This window comes from Syngnathus leptorhynchus, chromosome 2 (genome assembly GCF_054491065.1).
Source record: "Syngnathus leptorhynchus isolate UIUO chromosome 2, UIUO_Slep, whole genome shotgun sequence".
NCBI lineage: Eukaryota > Metazoa > Chordata > Actinopteri > Syngnathiformes > Syngnathidae > Syngnathus > Syngnathus leptorhynchus.
In genome coordinates, this window is record NC_141196.1 from 22,315,258 (window position 1) to 22,338,411 (window position 23,154).

The 23,154-nt window shown below is 43.2% G+C and overlaps 1 protein-coding gene across 11 annotated transcripts in view; it reads left to right on the forward strand.

Annotated features, from left to right (window-relative positions):
- LOC147061268 (storkhead-box protein 2-like) overlaps nucleotides 1-22,708 on the forward strand; it is a 47,744-nt gene extending 25,036 nt beyond the window's left edge. For 8 of the 11 annotated variants that reach the window (XM_085906503.1, XM_085906504.1, XM_085906508.1 and 5 more), the window contains 3 exons: nucleotides 11,438-11,590; nucleotides 17,073-19,452; nucleotides 21,051-22,708. In XM_085906503.1, coding sequence (XP_085762629.1) covers nucleotides 11,438-11,590; nucleotides 17,073-19,452; nucleotides 21,051-21,255 — 2,738 coding nt within the window. In that variant the 3' untranslated portion in view covers nucleotides 21,256-22,708. Of the gene's footprint in view, nucleotides 1,823-3,447; nucleotides 3,735-11,437; nucleotides 11,591-16,789; nucleotides 16,877-17,072; nucleotides 19,453-21,050 lie in introns of those variants that run through there. The other 3 variants (XM_085906509.1, XM_085906511.1, XM_085906514.1) reach the window with 3 other exon arrangements.
- The last annotated feature ends 446 nt before the right edge of the window (nucleotides 22,709-23,154 follow it).

Sequence of the window (23,154 nt, forward strand, 5' to 3'; positions counted from 1 at the left end):
AGAGCAGCCTCGGCGGAGTCCAACCCTCACTGGGAACGAATCCGACTTACTGCCGGAAATGCGGACCAAACTCTGGCATCGGTGATACAGGGACCGAACCGCCCTTATCAGTTGGCTCGGCACCCCGTACTCCTGAAACACCCTCCACAGAACCTCCCGAAGGACACGGTCGAACGCCTTCTCCAAGTCCACAAAACACATGTGGACTGGTTGGGCGAACTCCCATGCATCCTCGAGGATCCTGCCGAGGGTGTAGAGCTGGTCCACTGTTCCACGGCCAGGACGAAAGCCACACTGCTCCTCCTGAAGCCGAGGTTCGACATCCGGACGGATCCTCCTCTCCAGCACCCCTGAATAGACCTTACCAGGGAGGCTGAGGAGTGTGATTCCCCTGTAATTGGAACACACCCTCCGGTCCCCCTTCTTAAAGAGGGGAACCACCACCCCAGTCATGCCAATTCAGAGGCACCGTCCCCAATGTCCACGCAATGCTGTAGACAGCCCCACAACATCCAGAGCCTTTAAGAACTCCGGGTGGATCTCATCCACCCCCGGGGCCCTGCCACCGAGGAGTTTTTTAACTACCTCAGTGACTTCGACCTCCGAGATTGGAGAGTCCGGCTCAGAGTCTCCAGACCCTGCTTCCACAATGGAAGGCGTGTCGGTGGAATTGAGGAGGTCTTCGAAGTATTCCCCCCACCGACTCACGACGTCCCGGGTCGAGGTCAGCAGCACACCATCTCCACTGTAAACAGTGTTGACCGTGCACTGCTTCCCCCTTCTGAGACGCCGGATGGTGGACCAGAATTTCCTCTAAGCCGTCTAGAAGTCATTCCCCATGGCCTCGCCCAACTCCTCCCACGCCCGGGTTTTTGCCTCAGCAACCGCCGAAGCCGCGTACCGCTTGGCCATCCGCTGACAGGTGCTGCACCTGGAGTCCCGCAGGCCAAAACGGCCCGATAAGACTCCTTCTTCAGGTTAACGGCATCCCTTAGTCCACCAGCGGGTTCAGGGATTGCCGCCACGACAGGCACCAACAACCTTAAGGCCACAGGTCGGCTGCCTCAACAATGGAGCCGCGGAACATGGTCCACTCGGACTCAATGTCATCGCCTCCCCCAGGATGTGGGAAAAGCTCTGCCGGAGGTGGGAGTTGAAGCTCTTCCTGACAGGGGATTCTGCCAGACGTTCCCAGCAGACCCTCACAGAGCGTTTGGGCCTGCCAGGTCGGACCGGCATCTTCCCCCACCATCGGAGCCAATCCATCACCAGGTGGTGATCAGTTGACAGCTCCGCCCCTCTCTTCACCCGAGTGTCCAAAACATGCTGCCGCAAATCCGATGACACGACTACAAAGTCGATCAACGAACTGCGGCCTAGGGTGTCCTGGTGCCAAGTGCACGCATGGATACACTTATGTTTGAACATGGTGTTTATTATTGACAATCGGAGTTGAGCACAGAAGTCCAACAATAGAACATCCCAATCACTCCCTTTCAGGTCTCACTGTCATTGCCTACGTAAGGATTGAAGTCACCCAGTAGAACGATGGAGTCCCCAGAAGGAGCGCTCTCCAGCACTTCCTCCAGGGACTCCAAAAAGGGTGGGTACTCTGAGCTGCAGTTCGGTGCATAGACACAAACAACAGTCAGGACCCGTCCCCCCACCCGAAGGCGGAGGGAGGCTACCCTCTCGCTCACCGGGGTGAACCCCAATTTGCAGGCGCCCAGCCGGGGGGCAATAAGTATGCCAACACCTGCTCGACGCCTCTCACTGTGGGCAACTCCAGAGTGGAAGAGAGTCCAGCCTCTCTTTAGTACAGGTAAACTATATTAATACATATAAACACATGGACCTTAAACCAACTGCTATGTTACGTATGTGTTTTGCTAACAGGGAGTTTAATCTATCTATCTATCTATCTATCTATCTATCTATCTATCTATCTATCTATCTATCTATCTATCTATCTATCTATCTATCTATCTATCTATCTATCTATCTATCTATCTATCTATCTATCTATCTATCTATCTATCTATCTATCTTAATTAAGTAATTAATTAATTACTGCTTTGATAATTGGCCATGTTCATGTTTTCCCACTCACAATGCATTCTGGTCTATATTCAACTTTTTAACAATTGATAATCACCACAAATGCATTGTGGGTAATTATGAGTGCCCTACATTTATGCTCCCTCAACATTTGGACCCCTACAAACCCATCCATCCATTATCTGTCCTGCTAGTCCCCACAGGGTCTCCGGCATGCTGGAGCCTATCCCAGCGGGCAGTAGGCGGGGGAAACCCTGAACTGCTTGCGAGCCAATCGCAGGGCACACAGAGACAAACAGCTATCTGCACACGCACTCACACCTATGGGCAATTTGGAGTGCTCAATCGGCCTACCAAGCATGATTTTTGGGATGTGGGAGGAAACCCACGCAGGCACGGGGAGAACAGCTCAGTTGCCTAGTTGCACTACTCAGTGGCCTAGTAGTAGAGTGTCTGCCCTGAGACTGGAAGGTTGTGGGTTCAAACCCCGGCCGGGTCATACCAAAGACTATAAAAATGGAACCCATTGCCTCCCTGCTTGGCACTCAGCATTAAGGGTTGGAATTGGGGGGTTAGATCACCAAATGATTCCCGAGCGCGGCACCGCTGCTGCTCACTGCTCCCCTCTCCCCCAGGGGATGGATCAAAATCACATGGGGATGGGTTAAATGCAGAGGACAAAATTTACCACACCCAGATGTGTGTCTGACGATGATCATTAGGACTTTAACTTTAACATGCAAATTCCACACAGGGAGGGCCGGAGTTGGAATCGAACCCACACACTCCGAATTGTGAGGCGGAAATGCTAACCAGTTACTCATCGTGCCCCATGGCGTAACCCCTTAATATATATAGGAATAGTGTGCACATTCGGACACAGTCCAAAAGAGTCCAGTGTTGTTTGCCAAGTAGTGGACCAGTATCAACAGAGAGGAATAAAGTCGTCAATATTTATAAATTAACCATTTATTATGCAACTATTTCAAAGCCTTGTAAAAATTCTGTGGATTTATATGCGTGTCCTACATCCAGTAGTCATAGTACTCAAATTGGGTCACAACAGAACCCAGCTGCAGTACTGCACCACTGGCTTCTACTGTTTTTTATTTCTCACACTGCATCAGAGCACATGCTTCAGAGGTCTAAAAAGGGAAAATACTGAATGTGCGTGTTGACTGAGTGTGTGAACATATGAGTGATGGCAAGAAAGAGCAACTTGGGATGCATTGTCATGGCAACCTTCTCAGCAGCCCGCCCACAAGCTTGTATGTCAGTGAGCATTTCACAGTGAGAGAAGGGGGGATGGTGGTGGTGGGGGGAGTGGGAGGAGGGACTCAGATGCAGAGTGAGGCCAGTATGTGATTGGTCACACCCCCTTGTCTTTGTTTGGTGCAGAGGATTGTGGGTAGCCCTTGACTGAATGTTCATTTGTGTGTGTGGGAAAAGAGGGGAGGGGACCAGGAGAGCGAGTGTGTGTGCGCGCGCCTGTGAGAACAGTGGAGGACGTAACAAGCTTGTATGTGTGTTTGCTAGGGGCGGGGGGGAGGAGTACGGTGTGTACGTGCGTGCGTGCCAGAGAGAGGCATGTTTGTGAGAGAAAGGTGTGCTATCAGAAGAAACTGCTTTTCAATTGGAGTCTATTTTTGACGTAGAGTGGAACACTATTAACGAAGGTATGAATCTGCCTGCTGCCCTTGTCTGTATGTGTATATCTTTGCGTAGCACTCTTTATTCGTTAGCATGTTAGCAGAAGCGGCTATGTAGCATTGTGAGCAGAGCGCAGCATCACAGCTGTGCAGAGGGAGAAAGATGGAGAAAGAAGAGTGACAGGATAGGGTAGACCATGCCTAGACAGATATGTATTACATGGTGTGTTGGAGGGAGCAGGGCAAATTTCAAGCTGGGTAATGATGTAAATGAATGGAGAGAGAGGGAGAGCGGTGGAGGGAGGGAGCGCATGACAAAAGGAGGGGGTGTGGTTTAGTGGTGTGGACAAAGGAGGCCGGGCTGATTGTTTACTACCACTGCATTGAGAGACATGGGCGATCATTGCTCCCCCATCCTGCTTTTATCTTTCTTGATTCTCGCTTTGTCTCACAGAATTTTTCTCATGTTTACTACACAGTTTTCACCTGACATCTTGTGTTATTTTCTATCAAATACTCCTTTTCCTGGCAACCCCTGTTTCCTTCTTGCTCTCGGACTGTTTTTTTTTTCCCCTGTCGTAGTAAAAATGGAGAAAGCGCACGCTAACAGCTGCTACAAAACGGCTCTTCTGTATCTGTGCTTTTTATGACATGACTGGATGAGATAACGAAATGTTGATCAAAGAAACACCCAGGGAAATCATATATAACACAACTTGTTAAACAACTGTTGGTTGACCAGACGTCTGACGTTTGGGAGCATAGGTGGTCAATGGAACACTGTGCTTGCAATAAAATGGGCTGTCAATTTTTTGGAGAGGGGGGCGTTTGCAGAGAGGTGCAATAATTGTGATGGTGAAATGCAGCAATGGAAAACCAGATAACAGTAGAAGTATTTTGATGGCAAGTTGATTGCATTGTGACGTCATCTTTACTACCTGCTGCAGGATTTGGAAGATTTGATATGAGTGCAAAACTGTTTATCCATACCCCTCAAGGGCTAGACTTTTAACATGCACCATGCACTGCTAAGAATGACAAATATTTTTTATGTAAACCACACTTTTGTCTTAAAAACAATTCCTGGGTTTCTTAATTGACATGCTACATACAATACAAATATACCAAAGAATGAAATAATTACAGTACATTCTCATCTCGATCATCAACGGGTGGCCCGCAGCTGAATCCGGCCCACCGAACCGTCCAATCTGGCCCGTGACTGGATTCCATAGTGTGCTCCCTCGATCACATCAAGTCTATGCTTGTTTAACTCCTACAAATGCAACAATTTTGTTTTGTGTTTTGTATTTGCCTTGAAAGAGTTTGATATTAAATGACTAACATTTATTTTGTCTCTATTTTCATTTTACTCATTTTGTCGCTGTTTTTAAGTTTCTCTCTGTTAATGTCCTGCATCATCAATTAAAAGTTTAGCTTGATGTCTAGTTTGGACTAAGATCACACAGGGACAGCGCGGAAAGTACAATGCATAGCAAAGAGAAAATATTTGTTTAAAGAAGGCTAAAAATTCATTGCGTTTTGTAATATAATGGAAATCAATATAATAACAATGACATAAAAATGTTATGCCAAAATATAATTATTATTTAATTTTTATTTGAGCGTCCACCCCCGAAATAGACTAGTCAAATTCTGGCCCTCAGACAGTAAACTCGGTTACCCTTCCTTTCATCCTTTAATAGCTCGCAGTCCTTAAAACTTTCTGCCTGAATTGTTGGTGTATCTTTGCACTTTTTGGTAAATTCCATCCTGACCTTGCCTCCAATTTAGAGTTGCCTCTGCCCTTTGGTCTATCGAGTGTTTTGCAAACAGTAGTTATGCTTTCAGTCCTGGCCTCCTGAGACAGTTAGTGATGTCACAAGCAGTTGTTTGGAGGCATCTGCAGGTCTCACAATGTTTCTGTCAACTGCCATTGTGTTGTTAGTTTCTTTCTTCTCCGAGACATTTCAGTTGTATTGGCTAGTGCAAATGCAGTGCCCAGCAGTCCCTGATCTTGACTGAATCTTTGTCTTGATACGTTTTTATAAATTTGCTTTTTGTTTTTCTTTAATCAAGTAAAGAGACAGAAGTAGCTACGTATATCGATACGTGGTATCATTCTGATGACATTCCATTGGTAAAATTCCCCCGTAATACTAAAGTGACAATTTTCTGTTGACCGACCAACCGCTCCATCCAACTCAAACAGATGCACCCCAACAAGACACTGAGAAGTTGGGCAGTTCAGGTTTAATGTTTATGTCTAAGAGATGTACTGCCATGTCACGTCAAGGGTGCAAACATCCCTAAACGAAAAATGTGCCCACCAATTCCACACTCTTGTTTGTTTACATACCTCCGTTAGTAATGTCACTATCACACTATCATGATTTTCGAGCATGATGGGAGCATATCAACACCTCGCTTCATCTTGTTAACTGCTAATGTTATTAGCGACTTGCAGATCTCAGAGTAACGTGATGTTTTTATGGGTAAGGTAATTTTTTGAGATAGCAAATGGTATTCAAAACTGGTAGAAAGCAACATAGAAAGCTGTGCAATGAAAGTTGATGGGTTTTTATTGAATCTATTTTATCCACGCATAGCCTGTGTCGTTTGACACTCGCTTCCCTCTCCTTGTCCATGACAATTAATATTAGCTTAGATTTTGATGATGGGCTGAATATGAACATCGCACCGGGACTGTGTAACGATGCCGGGGCATAACGGGCAAGATTTAAAGGTGTAAGGACATTAGTAAGTAACATTCCTTAATGAATAGCTGCAAATATGAGGATAATGTTCTCATCAGGTGAAAACTGAATACCGTAATTTTCAGACTAAAAGTTGCTCCGGAGTATAAGTCGCACCAGCCATAATATGCACAATAAAGTGAAAAAAAGACATATATAAATCGCTCCGGAGTATAAGTCGCACTTTTGGGGCAAATGTATTTGTCAAAATCCAACACCGAAAACAGACATGAACCAGCAACAACAGGCTAAACGATACGGTATGCTAACGTAACACATACACAAACGAGGAGCTGAGAATGGGCCTGACGTAACATTCAGAGTTATTCATATAAGTATTACATAAATAACACGTTTATCAAACCATCTGTGTCACTCCAATTCATTAAATCCATCGATGTGCTTTATGTAAACAATGCTGCGTACGCGTATGCGCCGCATACGCTGACATCGGACTATTTGTTTGTTTGCATTTCTAATACCACAGATCCATATAACGATATATAAAGTATATTTCGAATAACTATCATATTACAACAACATTATCAAACCATCTGTCACTCCATATCATTAAATCCATTGAACATCTATTAGGTAAACAATGCAGAGTACGCTCGCCCTCGGATTCGTCGTGATTTGCATTTCTAATTATTCCACAGACCCATATAACGATATATAAAGTATATTTTAAATAACTATCATAAAGTAACAATATTATCAAACCATATGTGTCGCTCCAATTCATTAAATCTATCGATCGTGCTTTATGTAAACAATGCTGCGTATGTGCCGCATATGCTGACGTTGGACCCATTGCAAATTGCATTTCTAATTATACCACAGACCCATATAACGGTATATATAGTATAAATCCAACAGACATGAACGAGCAACAACAGGCTAAACGATAGGTATGCTAACGTGACATAAACACAGACGAAGAGCTGAGAACGGGCCTGACGTAACATTCAGAGTTATTGTAATAACTATTACATAAATAACACGTTTATAAAACCATCTGTGTCACTCCAATTCATTAAATCCATCATTCATCCTTTATGTAAACAATGCTGCGTATCCGCCGCATATGCGCCGCGCCGCTGACATCGGACTCGTAAATTGCATTTCTAATTATTCCACAGACCCATATAACAATATATAAAGTATATTTCAAATAACTATCATATTACAACAACATTATCAAACCATCTGTGTCACTCCAAATCATTAAATCCATCGATCAAATTCCTCGTTCTTCATGTCAACAACTGCCCGCGTGGGCTGCAGCGATCTAGTATATAACTATGTTGTAGCGTTAACAAAGTACCAGGAAAGACGTGGGTTTGGTAAACGGCACTTTATTTAACAAAACAAGAGTTCAACGAGCCAACAACTACTGAACTTCCAGCCACGAGGGTGGAAGAGAGCTCCATAAATAGAACCGGGTGTGCGTAAAAGCCATGTCCGAGCCCCATCTACCGTCCCCGGACAGCCACCCGGCCGAGCGCCGGCCCCCGACTTCCATCCACGGAGGTGAAAGAAAGCTCCTTAGATTATGACCGGGCGTGCGTAAAAGCCATGTCCGAGCCCCATCCACTGTCCCCGGACAGCCACCCGGTCGAGCGCCGGCCCCCGACTTTCATCCACGAAAGTGAAAGAGAGCTCCCGTCGAGAAGGACCGGGCGTGCGTAAAAGCCATAATAGTTTTTCAAACCTTCTGTGTCACTCCAAATCATTAAATCCTTCAAACTCTTTGTCCTCCGTGTCACTTACAAACAAAGCCGTTAATGATGATGGTAGTACGTGGGGCCCTTCGTCATCTTTGTCATCCCGTGATCAAATCCTTTGTCTTTTATGTAAACAACCCCTGCGCGGTACGGGTGACGTCACTTGCAGTTCAAATGACAGTAATCCCTTGCTACATCGCAGTTTGTTTTTCGCGGTTTCACTCCATCGCGGATTTTTGAATTTTGAAAATTTTTGAAAAAAATCACAAGTCGCTCCTGAGTATAAGTTGCCCCCCCCCACCCAAACTATGACAAAAACTGCGACTTATAGTCCAAAAGTTACGGTACTTATTCAACAATTCGACCTTCTTCCCCCTTGTTATTGTTTTATCCAAGACACTGTATTCGTTCAGGTCTAAATGAGGTCTTGTTTCTCTTATTACACTGGAGGGAAAATACCAGCATCAAATTACAGTAACAAACAAGACCACCCAAAAATTGTTGCATATGAAAGAACAGCGCTGGTGTTTTTTTAAGAAAAGGGAATCAGTAAGAACTATTTAAGTTATGATCTATCCTGCTTATGGGAAATTGAAAGATAGCCCATGGCAGCTGTCACTTTATGGTAGCTGAGGGGTGTTGATCAGTGGCAGCCTCTATGCAGTTGTGCTTTAAAATCCGACAGTACACAGCCAAAGTCCTGCTACTTAAAGTATAGTACTCTCTGAATGTACCGCTGCTCGTCTCTGTTAGCAGCTAAGCGTGGTACACGTTTGATAAATGTATACATTTCCATGCCAGTAGACTTTCAATGGCGAGTGATTCAACACAAAGAATGTTGGAAAACATTGACAAAAATTCCCCCGTAATACTAAAGTGACAATTTTCTGTTGACCGACCAACCGCTCCATCCAACTCAAACAGATGCACCCCAACAAGACACTGACAAGTTGGGCAGTTCAGGTTTAATGTTTATGTCTAAGAGATGTACTGCCATGTCACGTCAAGGGTGCAAACATCCCTAAACGAAAAATGTGCCCACCAATTCCACACTCTTGTTTGTTTACATACCTCCGTTAGTAATGTCACTATCACACTATCATGATTTTCGAGCATGATGGGAGCTCATGCTCATATACTATAGTATAGTATACTATAGTATCATCGTACTATAGGAAACCAGGAGGTAATTACCGCTCAACGCCGTGTTTGTTTGTTTTCTTAGTAGTCCGATTCGACATTTTTACGTGATTTTTATTTGAATTACCCAAAAAAAGGTAGAAATTACACAAAAATAAGAATAATCCTTGTAGCCCTAAATCACAAATCAGTTTGTGATTTAGGGCTATACAAATAAAAAATAAAATAAATAAAAACGTGTTGTAGTGTAACAGCAGTAGTAGTTGTAATTCAAGGGTGTCCAGATTTTTTGCAAGGAGGGCCACATTTGATAAAGTGAAGGGGCCCGGGGGCCAATCGTTTTTTCAGACATTTTGTAACTACAAAAATGTCATGCAAATACACACTGTTATAAAAAAATTTTACTGTCACAATTGTCTTTATTTTTCAAATGACAAAATAACTAAACATAAGCCACTCAGGCAGATGTGAACAACTGTAAAAACACAAATTCTGCCTTTCATTCATATCTGAAGAGTCAGATAACAATGAACAAACTGTATGAAATACCTTAAATTTACATGAGTTTAAAATGATTTTAAAGTTAAAAGTCCCAATGATCATTGTCACACACACACACACACACACACACACACACACACACACACACACACACACACACACACATCTGGGTGTGGTGAAATTTGTCCTCTGCTTTTAACCCATCCCCATGTGATTTTGATCCATCCCCTGGGGGAGAGGGGAGCAGTGAGCAGCAGCAGTGCCGTGCTCGGGAATCATTTGGTGATCTAACCCTCCCATTTCCAACCCTTAATGCTGAGTGCCAAGCAGGGAGGCAATGGGTCCCATTTTTATAGTCTTTGGTATGACCCGGGCAGGGTTTGAACACACAACCTTCCAGTTTCAGGGCGGACACTACCACTAGGCTACTGAGCTGAACAACTTATGAACATTTTAAACAGGAGTTATAAGTAATGCAAAATTGTCTGTTATTATTAAAACTTAAAACAAGTGAATTTTGCTCTTGTCATTTACAATATCTTTCATAAAGTAATAGTTTGTGTCACGTCTACAGGTTCATAACATCGACAGTATAAATATGGCCACTTTGTAATATTTAATATTAAGTAACATTTACTTTTGATTTACTTATGACTCACAGCCCCGCGTGAAAAATCGCTGTTGTGATGCCAGTTCAGCTTGGAGCTGCTTCACTTTATCAGCCCGGTCACTCCCTGTTAGCTTGTCGTATGTTTAGTCTGATAGTGTCAAATTAGGTTGAAATCCTTAAACAAGGCAACAGTCTCTTTACAAATTAGTCAAACACAATTGCCTTGATTTTCAGTGAAGAAGTAATTCCCATTTCTCTTGAAAGCGACGGCCCTCAATGTCAACTTTCCTCATTTTCTTTGCAGTCACCATGGCAGAAATGAGTGGCGAGGGGTGGTTCTGCCACCTTTTGGTAATAGGAGGAGTTACAGTTTCAAGTTTCATGATTTTATTTTATTTTTTTAATTCAGTTCGACAGTGCAGGCAGGCCATAAATAATACATAAGACTGAAGCTGCGGGCCATACGAAATCTGACCAGGGGCCGGATCTGGCCCACGGGCCGGACTTTGGACATGTTTGTTATAATTGAATGTTGTCCACCACATTGTGTTAAATATTCATTCGACAACCGTTGCCGCTTGATCATTTTGGAAGGTTGAGTCCCCATTTTTGGCCCCTTCCCCTGGACAAGAAAATAAACTTAAATGTTATACGCCAAAGTGTATTTAAAAAATGAAAACGGTTCTTTCTACATGTAAAGAAAACAATTGCTCATTCGTTGATTCAGTTTCACCAAGTTAGAAAGATGCTCGTCTAATAAAGTTTTTCATTTTAATTCAAAGTACGTATTAATGCACTGAATAACTGACATAAATTGCTGACTTGGACTTGAACATTGAGTGTAACAAGTCCTCCTTTGTATCTATCTATTTTGAAATAAGGATCAAACAAATGCCAGAATACCTTGAGAACAAGTGTTTGGTCGTGCGGTTTGTGTAAATGGTTATGCCGTAGCTGATAATTTCCTGTTAATTATTATGACTTGTTTCTTCACAGGTGATGTGTCACCCATCAGTATGTCCCCTATCAGCCAATCCCAGTTCATCCCTCTGGGAGAAGTACTGGTATTGGCTATCTCTGCTATGAACTCTGCACATAAGCCGGTCACTCAGGAGGCCCTAACGGAACACCTGCAGACATGTTTTCCAGGTAACACTTTACATAAGGCAGACGTTTTCTTCACTAATACCAAAAGCTTACCTTCGTAAAGTAATAAACTTGCAATTAGGTGTTATTTCCTTTACATATCAGTATAGTATTCGAAAGGCACAATTCCACAAAGTGGCACTCTGAGAATGGTTCGTCACAAAGATTTGGAACAATTAAAAACACACATTTGAAAAAAATTATGACAGGGTTAGGAGTGCGTAATTCATTTGTAAGGACTTGGGCTTTGAAACCGGAAGGACACTGAGAACAAAGAAACAAGAACATGGAAAATGAAAATAAGATGCTTGTCTGTATCCCGATTCATGTCTGATGTTGTGATACCCTTTAGCAAGACACCTAAACAACCCACCCCTAACCCTGATTCATGGCTGATGTTGTGATACCCTTTAGCAAGGCACCTAAACCACCCACCCAACCCCATTCAATCCTGTGCCATTTGAAATTCTTCTTGTGAGTTATTATAATCAAGACTTGAAAAAAAGTCATTCTTCCACTGCAAAAGTTTCACCTGTCAGTAAATCCAAAGAGCAGGAATACTCACTCTTGTAATCTGTCACAGACCATATTCTGTGTTCTATTTCACTCCAAGTACACTGCTCAAAAAAATTAAAGGAACACTTTGAAAACACATCAGATTTCAGTGGTGAAAAAAAAAAAGTTGGATATCTATACTGATATGGACAGTTTAATGTCTCAGGAACAGAAGGATGCCACATCTTTTGATGGAAATAAAAGTTTTCAGCCTACAGAGGGCTCAGTATATAGACACCCCAAAAATCAAAGTGAAAAAATGATGTGGCAGGCTCATCCATTTTGTCCAAATTCAATTTCTGGAATTCAAAACTCTTTTCAAAATCTTGTGTAGCCCCCACATGCTTGTATGCTTGACAACGTCGCGGCATGCTCCTAATGAGACGACGGATGGTGTCTTGTGGGATGTCCTCCCAGATCTGTCTAAGGGCATCAGTGAGCTCCTGCAAAGTCTAACGAGCAACCTGGCGGGATCTGATGGACCGAAACATTATGTCCCAAAGGTGTTCTATCGGGTTTAGATCAGGTGATCGTGAGGGCCATTCAATTGTGTCAATTCCTTCATCCTCCAGATACTGTCTGCATACTCTTGCCACATGAGGCCAGGAATGTCATGGATCAGGAGGAACCCAGGACCTACTGCACCAGCGTAGGGTCTGGCCATGGGTGCAAGGATTTCATCCCGATACCTAATGGCAGTCAGACTGCCGTTCTCTAGCCTGTAGAGGTCTGTTCGTCCCTCCATGGAAATGCCTCCCCAGACCATCACTGACCCACCACCGAACCGGTCATGCTGAATGATGTTGCAGGCAGCATAGCGCTCTCCTTGGCTTTTCCAGACCCTTTCATGTCTATCACAGGTGCGCAGGGTAAACCTGCTCTCATCTGTGAAAAGCACAGGACGCCAGTGGCGGACTTGCCAATTCTGGTGTTCTATGGCAAATGCCAATCGACCATCTCGTTGTTGCCCCTCTAGTGTACCTGTTGTTAATTCCACCAACACCAATGCAGCTGAAAGTGATTAACAACCCCCTCTGCCACGTGCCTGACCAAAACCTTATCAGAAAAGTGTAATTGAATTCATGCCATACCCTGATAAAAAACTGTTCCTTTAATTTTTTTGAGCAGTGTATAATGATAATTTTCCCTTTGCAATCACTGGACTGCCGTGTGTTCAAGTCAACTTGACTTGGTCTGGTGTCTGCACAACATTTTAGTCATGGATGTATCGCTAATGCTACGTGGGTAGGCTGTGCAAACCTCGTTTGCATTTTGATGCTTTCCACATCATCATTTGGATGGTACTTTGTTCAAATGATTGCAATTGTCCCTGTTATTAAGGACATAACATGCACAATGGCTCTATTTACTCCACATCACTTTGGAGATACTGCCACACAAGGGAAAATAGCTTCATCTTTGACCAAAAAGGTCAACTGTTTGGCTGCTGTCATGCACATTATCGCCATGTCTGATGGCGTAAATAGGCTCACAGCTGTTCCCCGTAATATCACGATTTCTGTCATGTAATCACCCAGCACTATGTACTATATTGTGGCCTTTGGGAGGCAATCACTGGGGTGGTGGGGTAGGGTGGAGCGGAGTGCGGTGCCGTTGTATAGTCACCATTCATAAATAAATCAGATTGTATCATATTAATCATAATGTATCATTTTTGTTTTATCCATCTCTCCATGACCCAGTACCAAATCGGCCGTGGACCGCTGGTTGTAGACCACTAATATATTGTGCTATTGTTGTTCATACTCAAAAGGTACCAAAAAGTGTGGAAGTCTGTTTTGGTGCCCATTACAAGTTTTGGTAATAGTGTCTGTGTCTTTTTTTCTTCTCATTTTCTCAAAATATATATTTTTTTATGTCATTTCTCTTTATCTATTTTCTTTAAAACCACATTGATTGATTGATTGATTGATTGATTGATTGATTGATTGATTGATTGATTGATTGATTGATTGATTGATTGATTGATCCATTTTATTTCAAGCTTAAAAACAGTAAAAGATATCAGTAGAATATAAAAGGAAAAAGAAAACAGTACAATAACAAGATGTCCCAAACAAGTCGTAAATAACTTAACAATAGTTAGGACAGCTTGAAAAGGAGTTAGAAGAAGTTAAAGAACTTTTCAAATCCCAACTCCTATCTCTTTTATCAATTGAAAAATAGCCAAATGATTGACTGTCTGACAGTAAATGATGTTTTTCGATGAAAATGACCACCATTTCTTTTTAAATAGCCACTGTTTTTATTACTTTCAAAAGTCTTAGGACTATTTTAAAACTGCTATCAACAGAAAATCTGTCCTTTCCCTTTTCTCTCTCTCTCTCTTTTTTTTTTTTTTTAACATAACTCTGATTAGCTTCGTATTGTGGATCACTAGATTCTCCCAATCCAAGGTTGCAACCCAAACCTCTGCAGGAAAAAAAACCAAATGAAAAAACAATATGAAACTGTAATAATAGTACGGACCATGTTGGCATTAAATAAAAAGTTATCTTCTGGATAGGCAATGTAAATGTAAATGCACAGTAAATGTAATTATTATGAAATGAGAATATCAGATTTTTGCTGTTGTTTTTCTCTTATATGCTGCCATGGCATTTATCCAACCACTTGGAAACCAGAAAATTTTATTTTATCACACTGTTATTTGAATCATCCATCCATTTTCTGAACCGCTTTGTCCCCACGGGGGTCGCAGGCGCGCTGGAGCCTATCCCAGTCGTCATCGGGCAGCAGGTGGGGGACACCCTGAACCGGTTACCAACCAATCACAGGGAACACAGAGATGATGTGGGATGTGGGAAGAAACCGGAGAAAACCCACGCGAACACGGGGAGAACATGCAAACTCCAGACAGGAAGGGCCGGAGGTGGAATCAAACCCGCACCCTCCTAACTGTGAGGCGGACGTGCTACCCAGTGCCCCACCGAGCCGCCGTCATTTGAATCATGAAGTGTGAATCTAGTCTAAGCAACCATTTTGTTCATTATACTCTTATTCATGTTTTATGCAATTATAGAGGTTGTAACTGAAATCCAAGCATAATAATAGTCAAACACAAATATACACAGGCAGTCTCAAGCACACGTGCACACAAACACAGTCTGAGTTTATGTCAGTCAGCGCTGGGGTTCCTTCTTAAGTGAACTTGCATCATGTTACCAAAGCAACTGCATTTGCATGATGCAATGAAAGGCAATGTAAAAAAGACACATGCGCACGCACGCACGCACGCACGCACACAAGCACGCACGCACGCACACGCACACACACACACACACACACACACACACACACACACACACACACAGCTGTCTGTCTGGCAATTGCCATTGGATTGATGAGTGTTTTTGTCATTTCTTCAACCTGAGTGATGATTTCACATTTCTGACATGCACTCGTGATAATTACCATTAATGTAATTATTGATTGTACTGCTGACACTTGTAAAATACAAGTACTGAATTAGATTAGTTTATGATAATTTGTGACATTTGCTGATGCCTTAATTCGGTATTCAGTTCAAGTACAGGTAGTAAACGGTAGCTTTGACCTTTAGCATATTCAGACAAGAAACCAGTCTAGAAATCTAACTTTATTATGTTTACTATGCAAATGAGTATTATTACGGGTAGACATAATTTCATCTCAGTTAGCCGCTAAACTAAGAGTGGGATGTGTGCAATTGTCTTATTTTTGCAGAGAATGCAAAATGATGAAAAGTTGTTGCGTGTGTGTGGGCGTGTACCTTGTAGTTGCATGAATGCATACGCACTGCAGCAGCTTATCTGTGTGCATCAAGTTGCATCATACTGCCTGGGCCAAGTGGCTGCTGTGATGTAAGTGTCAGTAATACCACCAGACTGATAAAGGAAGAGAGAGAAGATAGTCAGCGAGATAAAGAAGTTATAGGGAGACAGGGATTTGGAGGAGCATTAAGACCTATAAATGATTACCGTAATTTTTGGAGTATAAGTCGCTCGGGAGTATAAGTCGCACCAGCCATAAAATGCACAATAAAGTGAAAAAAAACCCCATATATAAGCCGCACCGGAGTATAAGTCGCACTTTTGGGGCAAATTTCCAACACCAAAAACAGACATGAACCAGCAACAACAGGCTAAACGATACGGTATGCTAAGGTGGCATATACACAAACGAGGAGCTGAGAACGGGCCTGACGTAACATTCAAAGTTATTCAAGTAAGTATTACATAAATAACACGTTTTAGACCAAAAGGCCTCACACACCACTGTAAAAATTCCCATACACCCTTGTTCAAATGCCAGGTTTTTGTAATGTAAAAAAATGAGACAAAAGATTAATCAGCAAAAAAAATCCACAATTGATATGACCTACAACCTGAATGGCCCGACTGCGTAAAACAAAGAAATATTTTCAAGAGTAAGGAAAATATTCAACTGAGGTAGTGGTTGTTCAGAGGATGTCTTTTTTTCCAGGATTAAACACAGATTCAAACTCATATTAAATGGGAATCAGCACAAACCTGCCACCATTTAATTTGACTGATTAACCCCAAACAAGTCAGCTATTCTAGCAGGCTTTTTTATTTATTTATTTATTTATTTATTTGTTGATTTGTTTTTTTATTTGCTTTCTAGCAGCAACCTGAGGGTTATGCACTAACCATGACTTGAAATTGGAACTGTTCATAAGTCCCTTCCCCTTGACAAAAGCCCCCACTCCAGGTAAAGAAATACCCAAAAGTATGACGCTGCCACCACAATGGTTCTCTGTAAATTTTGTATTCTTTGATACTTCTGTATATTTCTGTTGTACAAACCAAGGAGACCATGCAAGAATAGTACAACAAAAACAGCTTTTTAATTGAATTTGTGTGAATTGCCCCTTGTCCAACTAATTATTGTTTGTTACTTTTCTCAGGTGTTCCTACACCAACAGAGGAGGTCCTGCACCACACACTCAACATGTTGGTCCGTGAACGCAAGATCTACCCAACACCTGACGGATATTTTATTGTAACTCCTCAAACTTACTTCATCACTCCAAGCCTAATCCGAACCAGCTCCAAGTGGTACCACTTAGATGAGCGATCTGCTGAGCGGCACCAACAGCAACAACAGCAGAATCAGCAGCAGAATCAGCAGACACAGTGCACCTCCCCTCTCTCTGGCACCATCACCGCATCCACATCGGGCGGTGTGCGAGAACGAAGTCATCCAAAATCCAACCAGAACCACAGTGGGGGTGGGGGTGGCGCAGTTGTGGATACCTTTTATAATAACACCTATCGTGGAGACGACCCCCCCAGTCACCATACAACTTTGCAGCTCAGATCCCCCAAAGACCACCGGGAGGCATATTCATCGCCGCACTCTCCCCAGTCACCTCCTCAGCCAGCGGCAGGCAACACAGAAAAAAGCCGCAGTACCCTCGGGTTCCCCTTCAAGACGGACACGCTCACAAAGCAGCGTGGAGGAGGCGGAGGAGGGACCGGTGAGCTCGAGAAGCAACCGGGAAGTGGTACAGCAAGTCGTAAGTTCGGTTTGAAGCTCTTCCGTCTCAGCTTTAAGAAGGACAAGACCAAGCAGCTAGCCACCTTCTCTGCACAGTTCCCCCCTGAGGAGTGGCCCCTCCGTGATGAAGAGGCACCCAGCCAGCTCCCGCGTCATATAGAAATAGAGATTATCCGCAGAATTAACCCCGATCTCACAGTAGAAAACCTTGCTCGGCACACAGCAGTCATGAAACGTCTTGAAGAGGAGCGTGCACAGAGGAGCAAAGCGTCATCAGCCAATCACAGTTCAAGAAGCAGAAGAAGTGGTGGAAGGCATAGGAAGCAGTCTCAGACCAAACTTAGCCGCTCACATAGTAAGACAAGGGTGTCTCGAGGTGAGCAGAGCGAGAGTTCTCATTTGGAACTAACCGACAGGGACTACAGAGCTTACTCATCGTCACTGGCTCGGTCACCGAGGGAACATGCCTTGGCTATGGAGCGACAGCGGACGCGTCTTCATTTGGCACATAGCAACCCTAACATCCTTGACTCCTCCCACCTACCTGTCACTCCAGAATGGGATGTGTCCGGAGAGCTCGCTAAACGACGGACAGAAATGCCTTTCCCTGAGCCGAGCCATGGCCCGTCGGCCCACCACTCCAAAGTCCACCGTTCGCACTCACACACGCAGGAAAGGAAGTCTAGAAATGAACGCAGCGATAAAGCCAAGGAACGCTCCAGATCCATGGAAAATTCAAAAGGACCTCTTGGAACTGGTTTAATTGGACCACCCGGTTACTACGACGATCGAAGCCGTTACTATACTGATGATGGAACCTTACGAGCCAACCAGAGCTCATGCCACTACCCTCACGCCACTGCTCCCTCGACTAAGCTGCCTGGGGAGTCACTCGTGTTAGATGGTGGCCGGAGTTTAGAGAAATGTAAGAGTCGGGACAGTCTGCCAGCATACTCTCCTAAAACACAGCACAACTCTATCCCTCCAGATGGCTACTTCCAGTGCTCCGGATCTTCTGAGGCTATACTCACAGCCCCAAGCCCACTGGGAACTCTTGGCAAAAGTAGCCAAGATGGGTTGAAATTGGGCTGCACTGACAGGCAAACAGAAAGACAAATACCAGAAGTGAAGGAAGACTTCTCAAAAGTGGGACCTAAAGGTGGCAGCCTGCCTCCAATACCTCTCTCAGTGCCAGATCTTCCTGTTTTGAACGCGCGACCTCCCCACAGTGCCTCCTGTGGTCAAGAAAAACGTAAGGAGATTTTTAGTAAAGATACACTCTTCAAACCACCTCCGAGCCTTCCTTTACCAGGATACAGCTCCTTGAGGAAAACCCCTGTTCTTGCCTCCTCCACTCTGTCTTCATCCTGCGATGCACTTGATTCCCAGGAGGCCTTTGATGCTCCCAAACCTCTGGTTGCGACTCCCTCTGCTCCCATACAGGGGAGCGAACCCACAACCAGTGCTGCAGAGGCCTCCTTTGACTATTACAATGTTTCAGATGATGACGAACTTGAGGAGGGAGGAACTAAAAGTAGAGGAGAGGATGGCAAAACTGGTGGAGGAGTTGTTGGAAAGGGAGGTGGTGGAGCAGGCACCATGCAGTGGTTGTTGGAGAGAGAGAAGGAGAGGGATCTACAAAGAAGGTTTGAAAGAACCCTTACTTTCCCTGGTGCTAAGGAGAACCTTCCAGAACCCAGCCAGAACCAGCAGTCGGTGCATTCTGTCAGACTAGACAGCATGGACTCCAGCTCAGTTACTGTTGACAGTGGATTCAACTCGCCAAGGTAAGTATTTGTGTACCCCAGGTATAAATTTGTGTTTATGTGCATGTAGAAGCCAAGGAAAGAAAAGCAAATGTCCAAAAGGCACCCAATTACAGATTAACTAATTTTTTCAAAAAACATGGTGCGCCTTTTAATAAGGTGCGCCTTTTGTGTGGACCAAATTTCAAAATCTGTAAAGTTGTTTTATGTGGCTTCCGTATTATACAGGCGTATTATCAAGACCTGATGAACCAATCAGAGGACATTATGTTTTATGTAGATGGGGGCAAAAAAACACGTAGAGTATGTAGTACATCCGCCGACATTGATAAATAAATATTACCGTTTTTGCAAACCTGTAAACTTGTTTTGTGTGGCTTCCGCAACACAGAGACATAATATACAGGAGTAATATGTAGCCCCGATGAACCAATCAGATAACATTATGTTTTACGTAGATCTGGGCGGTAAACCAATCAGAGGACTGCACAAAACACATTGAGTACGTACCTCCGCCGCCATCGATAAATAAATACTATCCTTTGTGCCAAGAAAACAACACTAGGACCCTCTTAAATGGCATAGACAAAGAGACATGCTTACGAGACATAATTAGAGCTTTCTGGAAAGCCAGGATCATTGCAGAAGAGCAACAACGTGACAATGACGAGAGGGAACTTGGCATGTTTAATGGCGAACTTGCCCAACTGTTTAATTTTGATACAGAAAATGAGGACTTGGGCGGATTTGCGTATGAATATCGATTAACAATAATGTGAGTACAGTAGAGTGCATGGTTAAACAGTAGAATAAAGCGAAACCAAACTCGCCGTCTTGCTCCCGTGACTTTTTTCTTTGTTTACCATAAGTCATGGCATGTATGGGCCCTATAATGCAGTGCACCTATGTGTGGATTAAATACAAAATAGACCCCTCAATTGAGTCTACGCCTTATACCCCAAGCGCCTTATGGTGCAAAAAATACGGCACCTATAATGTGTAAAAAAATATTTCCATCATTTACACTTTCAAAATAACCAAATAATGGCATCTGCAAGTTTGGGCACCCTGCAAAATTCATACCGCACTTCCCCTGTTGGAAAGCTGAGATAGGATGGTGTCATGGATTGTTCTCAAGCATTGTCTGAAAAGACGAGCAAGACAATGTCAATCTGAATGGTTTCAAATGCCCAGACTCATTTGAGCTTGCCCCAACAGTCGGTACCAATTTTCTTGAATCACTAAAACTGAAAATAATGCTCACAAAGTAGGAGGCTGTGATATAACAAACAAGCAAAGCGTTTTCAGATGTCAATATCCTCTCTTTGTAATGTAATTACTGTAAGAAATGGCAGCCAGCAAGGACAGTAATGTCATCAAGAATCAAAAAACAAAAATATCAGACAGAACAACTTTCATTTATATTGTAATTATTGTTACTCCCGTATCCTAAGTTTGTTTTGGGTTCTGTTATCCTCAATTCAACAGTAAAAAAACGGAAGAATTTGTGTTGATGTGTGTTTTTTTTTAATGACGTTACATGTTTTTGCTGTACGTGTCCAAGGTGATTTGACTTTGCCATTGTACTTGCTTACGTTCTCACATTGTTTCTGTTGCAGAACAAGGGAGAGCCTTGCATCGAACACCTCATCTATAGTGGAGAGTAATCGACGGCAGAATTTGGCTCTGAGCCCCGGCCACCTTGGGATTACAAATAGCACCGGTCCACCTTTCTCATTCCGTGCCATCCCTGAACCAACTGGCAGCCAACCGGAAAAACTCCAAAAGCCCAACGCCTGCCTTGCATCAATCACCAGCGTCTAAAGGCCATGACCAAGGACAAGAGGAAGTCCTGCTCCGAGGACTGTTAAACATGCAGACTGTCACATGGACTGAATCAGTGGAGCCGCCATGAGACCACTGTGGAACTATAGCTGTTAATACACACATTGAAACATTTTACAAAGGAATTTAGACCACCATAAGACTGCTCTCTTCTCTCATAAAAACACACCACGCTGTTGGGCAGACTAACCATGTCATTTCATAGCCTTCTGTTTACATAGTGCTTTGTGTTACTTACGTGGGTTCTACTTTGTGTGTGTGTGTGTGTGTGTGTGTGTGTGTGTGTGTGTGTGTGTGTGTGTGTGTGTGTGTGTGTGTGTGTGTGTGAACGTGTGTGTGTGTGTGTGTGTGTGTGTGTGTGTGTGTGTGTGTGTGTGTGAACGTGTGTGTGTGTGTGTGTGTGTGTGTGTGTGTGTGTGTGTGTGTGTGTGTGTGTGTGTGTGTGTGTGTGTGTGTGTGAACGTGCGCATGCATGCATTTTTGCGTCCATGTGACTTAGTTTTGTGTGTGTGCGTATGTGTGTGCCATGTGGGATATGATTGTGTACCAGTTATCTGGAATCTCAGGTCATTTAATTCCAGTCCCATTCCAGCTGCTCCGTATCAGTGCAACTCCGTCCAATGGTGTGTTTACACATCGAAGGGTCTGAGGCTCTACGAACTATTGTTGGTCTACACACATCCACTGATCAGTTTTTAGAGCCTTTTGAACCATCTGTTTGCTTGAATATTATAATATTCAATCTGTAGTTCAATATATAATTGATGACAATTATCAAAAATGTGAGCCATACAGATGGTGAGACATAGAATGTGTACCCAACAGGTTTCTTTAAATTGAGGTGCACGGATTGAAGTGTTTAAATCTTGATCAACCGCGACACTTGAGTTCATACACAGAACTGATCCTGTGGTAGTCACAGACATGCAAAAGTATGTTTTAATGGTGGAAAACTTCCACAGTCAGTCAGATTCCCTGATGACTAATGTGAGGGCACTTTTAAAACATTCAGAAGATGTAATTGAAGAACTGAGTTTACCACACTTAAGGCTAGGAGTTGCACAGCCGACTCACAACAAATGTACCAACAATTTCTCGCTTTTGCTATGTTCTGTACGTCAAAACCTGAAATCAGCCTGCAGAAAGATTGCAGCTTTTAGTCAGTTGCAAAAGTTTATTTCCTTTATGAATCCAAACCATTTAGTTAATCCACTGGATGCTGCTGCCTCATGTCGACATAGTTGGCTTGGGTCCTATAAGTGTCGCCATAACACATCTTAGAAAACATTCAACACTCGTTTTTATGTTATAGTCTGGTGTGGTATGTCATATTGGTCATTTCTGCTGCCAAAATTGATATTCTTTGTTTTGGGGGCTCAGTTGGTGTTACAAATTGCCAGAAATATTGAAATTAAAATTTTCCCACCCCTCAGCCCCATATTAGGTTATCATTTCAGCAATCATTGCATTGGCCTGCTCCAGTGCAATACAGTGACCCTTGGAAGTTACACACAATCACAAACGTTATGGCTAAACCTATGTTTTTAATTATGAGGAATGTCCTGGTATGATCATATTTCAATTGTGGATTTTTTACAAAATTTATGCAACCCAGTAGTTTCACCTGGTTAAAAGTTACATAAAGAAAACACGCACACCTTTGCCTTAGGGGAGGCTTGTAACTCGTTCTGGCTTCTCTATGTTGGCCACTTGTTTGTTGATAGCGTGACATAGTACCTCTTAGTCTTTTAAGATGTTTTTTTTTTACTATTGTTTTCTGGCATTCGGTAGATTTGCCCTATCTGGCACATTCAAGCGTTTGTACAAGCTCTACTTCACCAAATTTGTATCTGTCTTTGCATCATTGACATAAGGTTT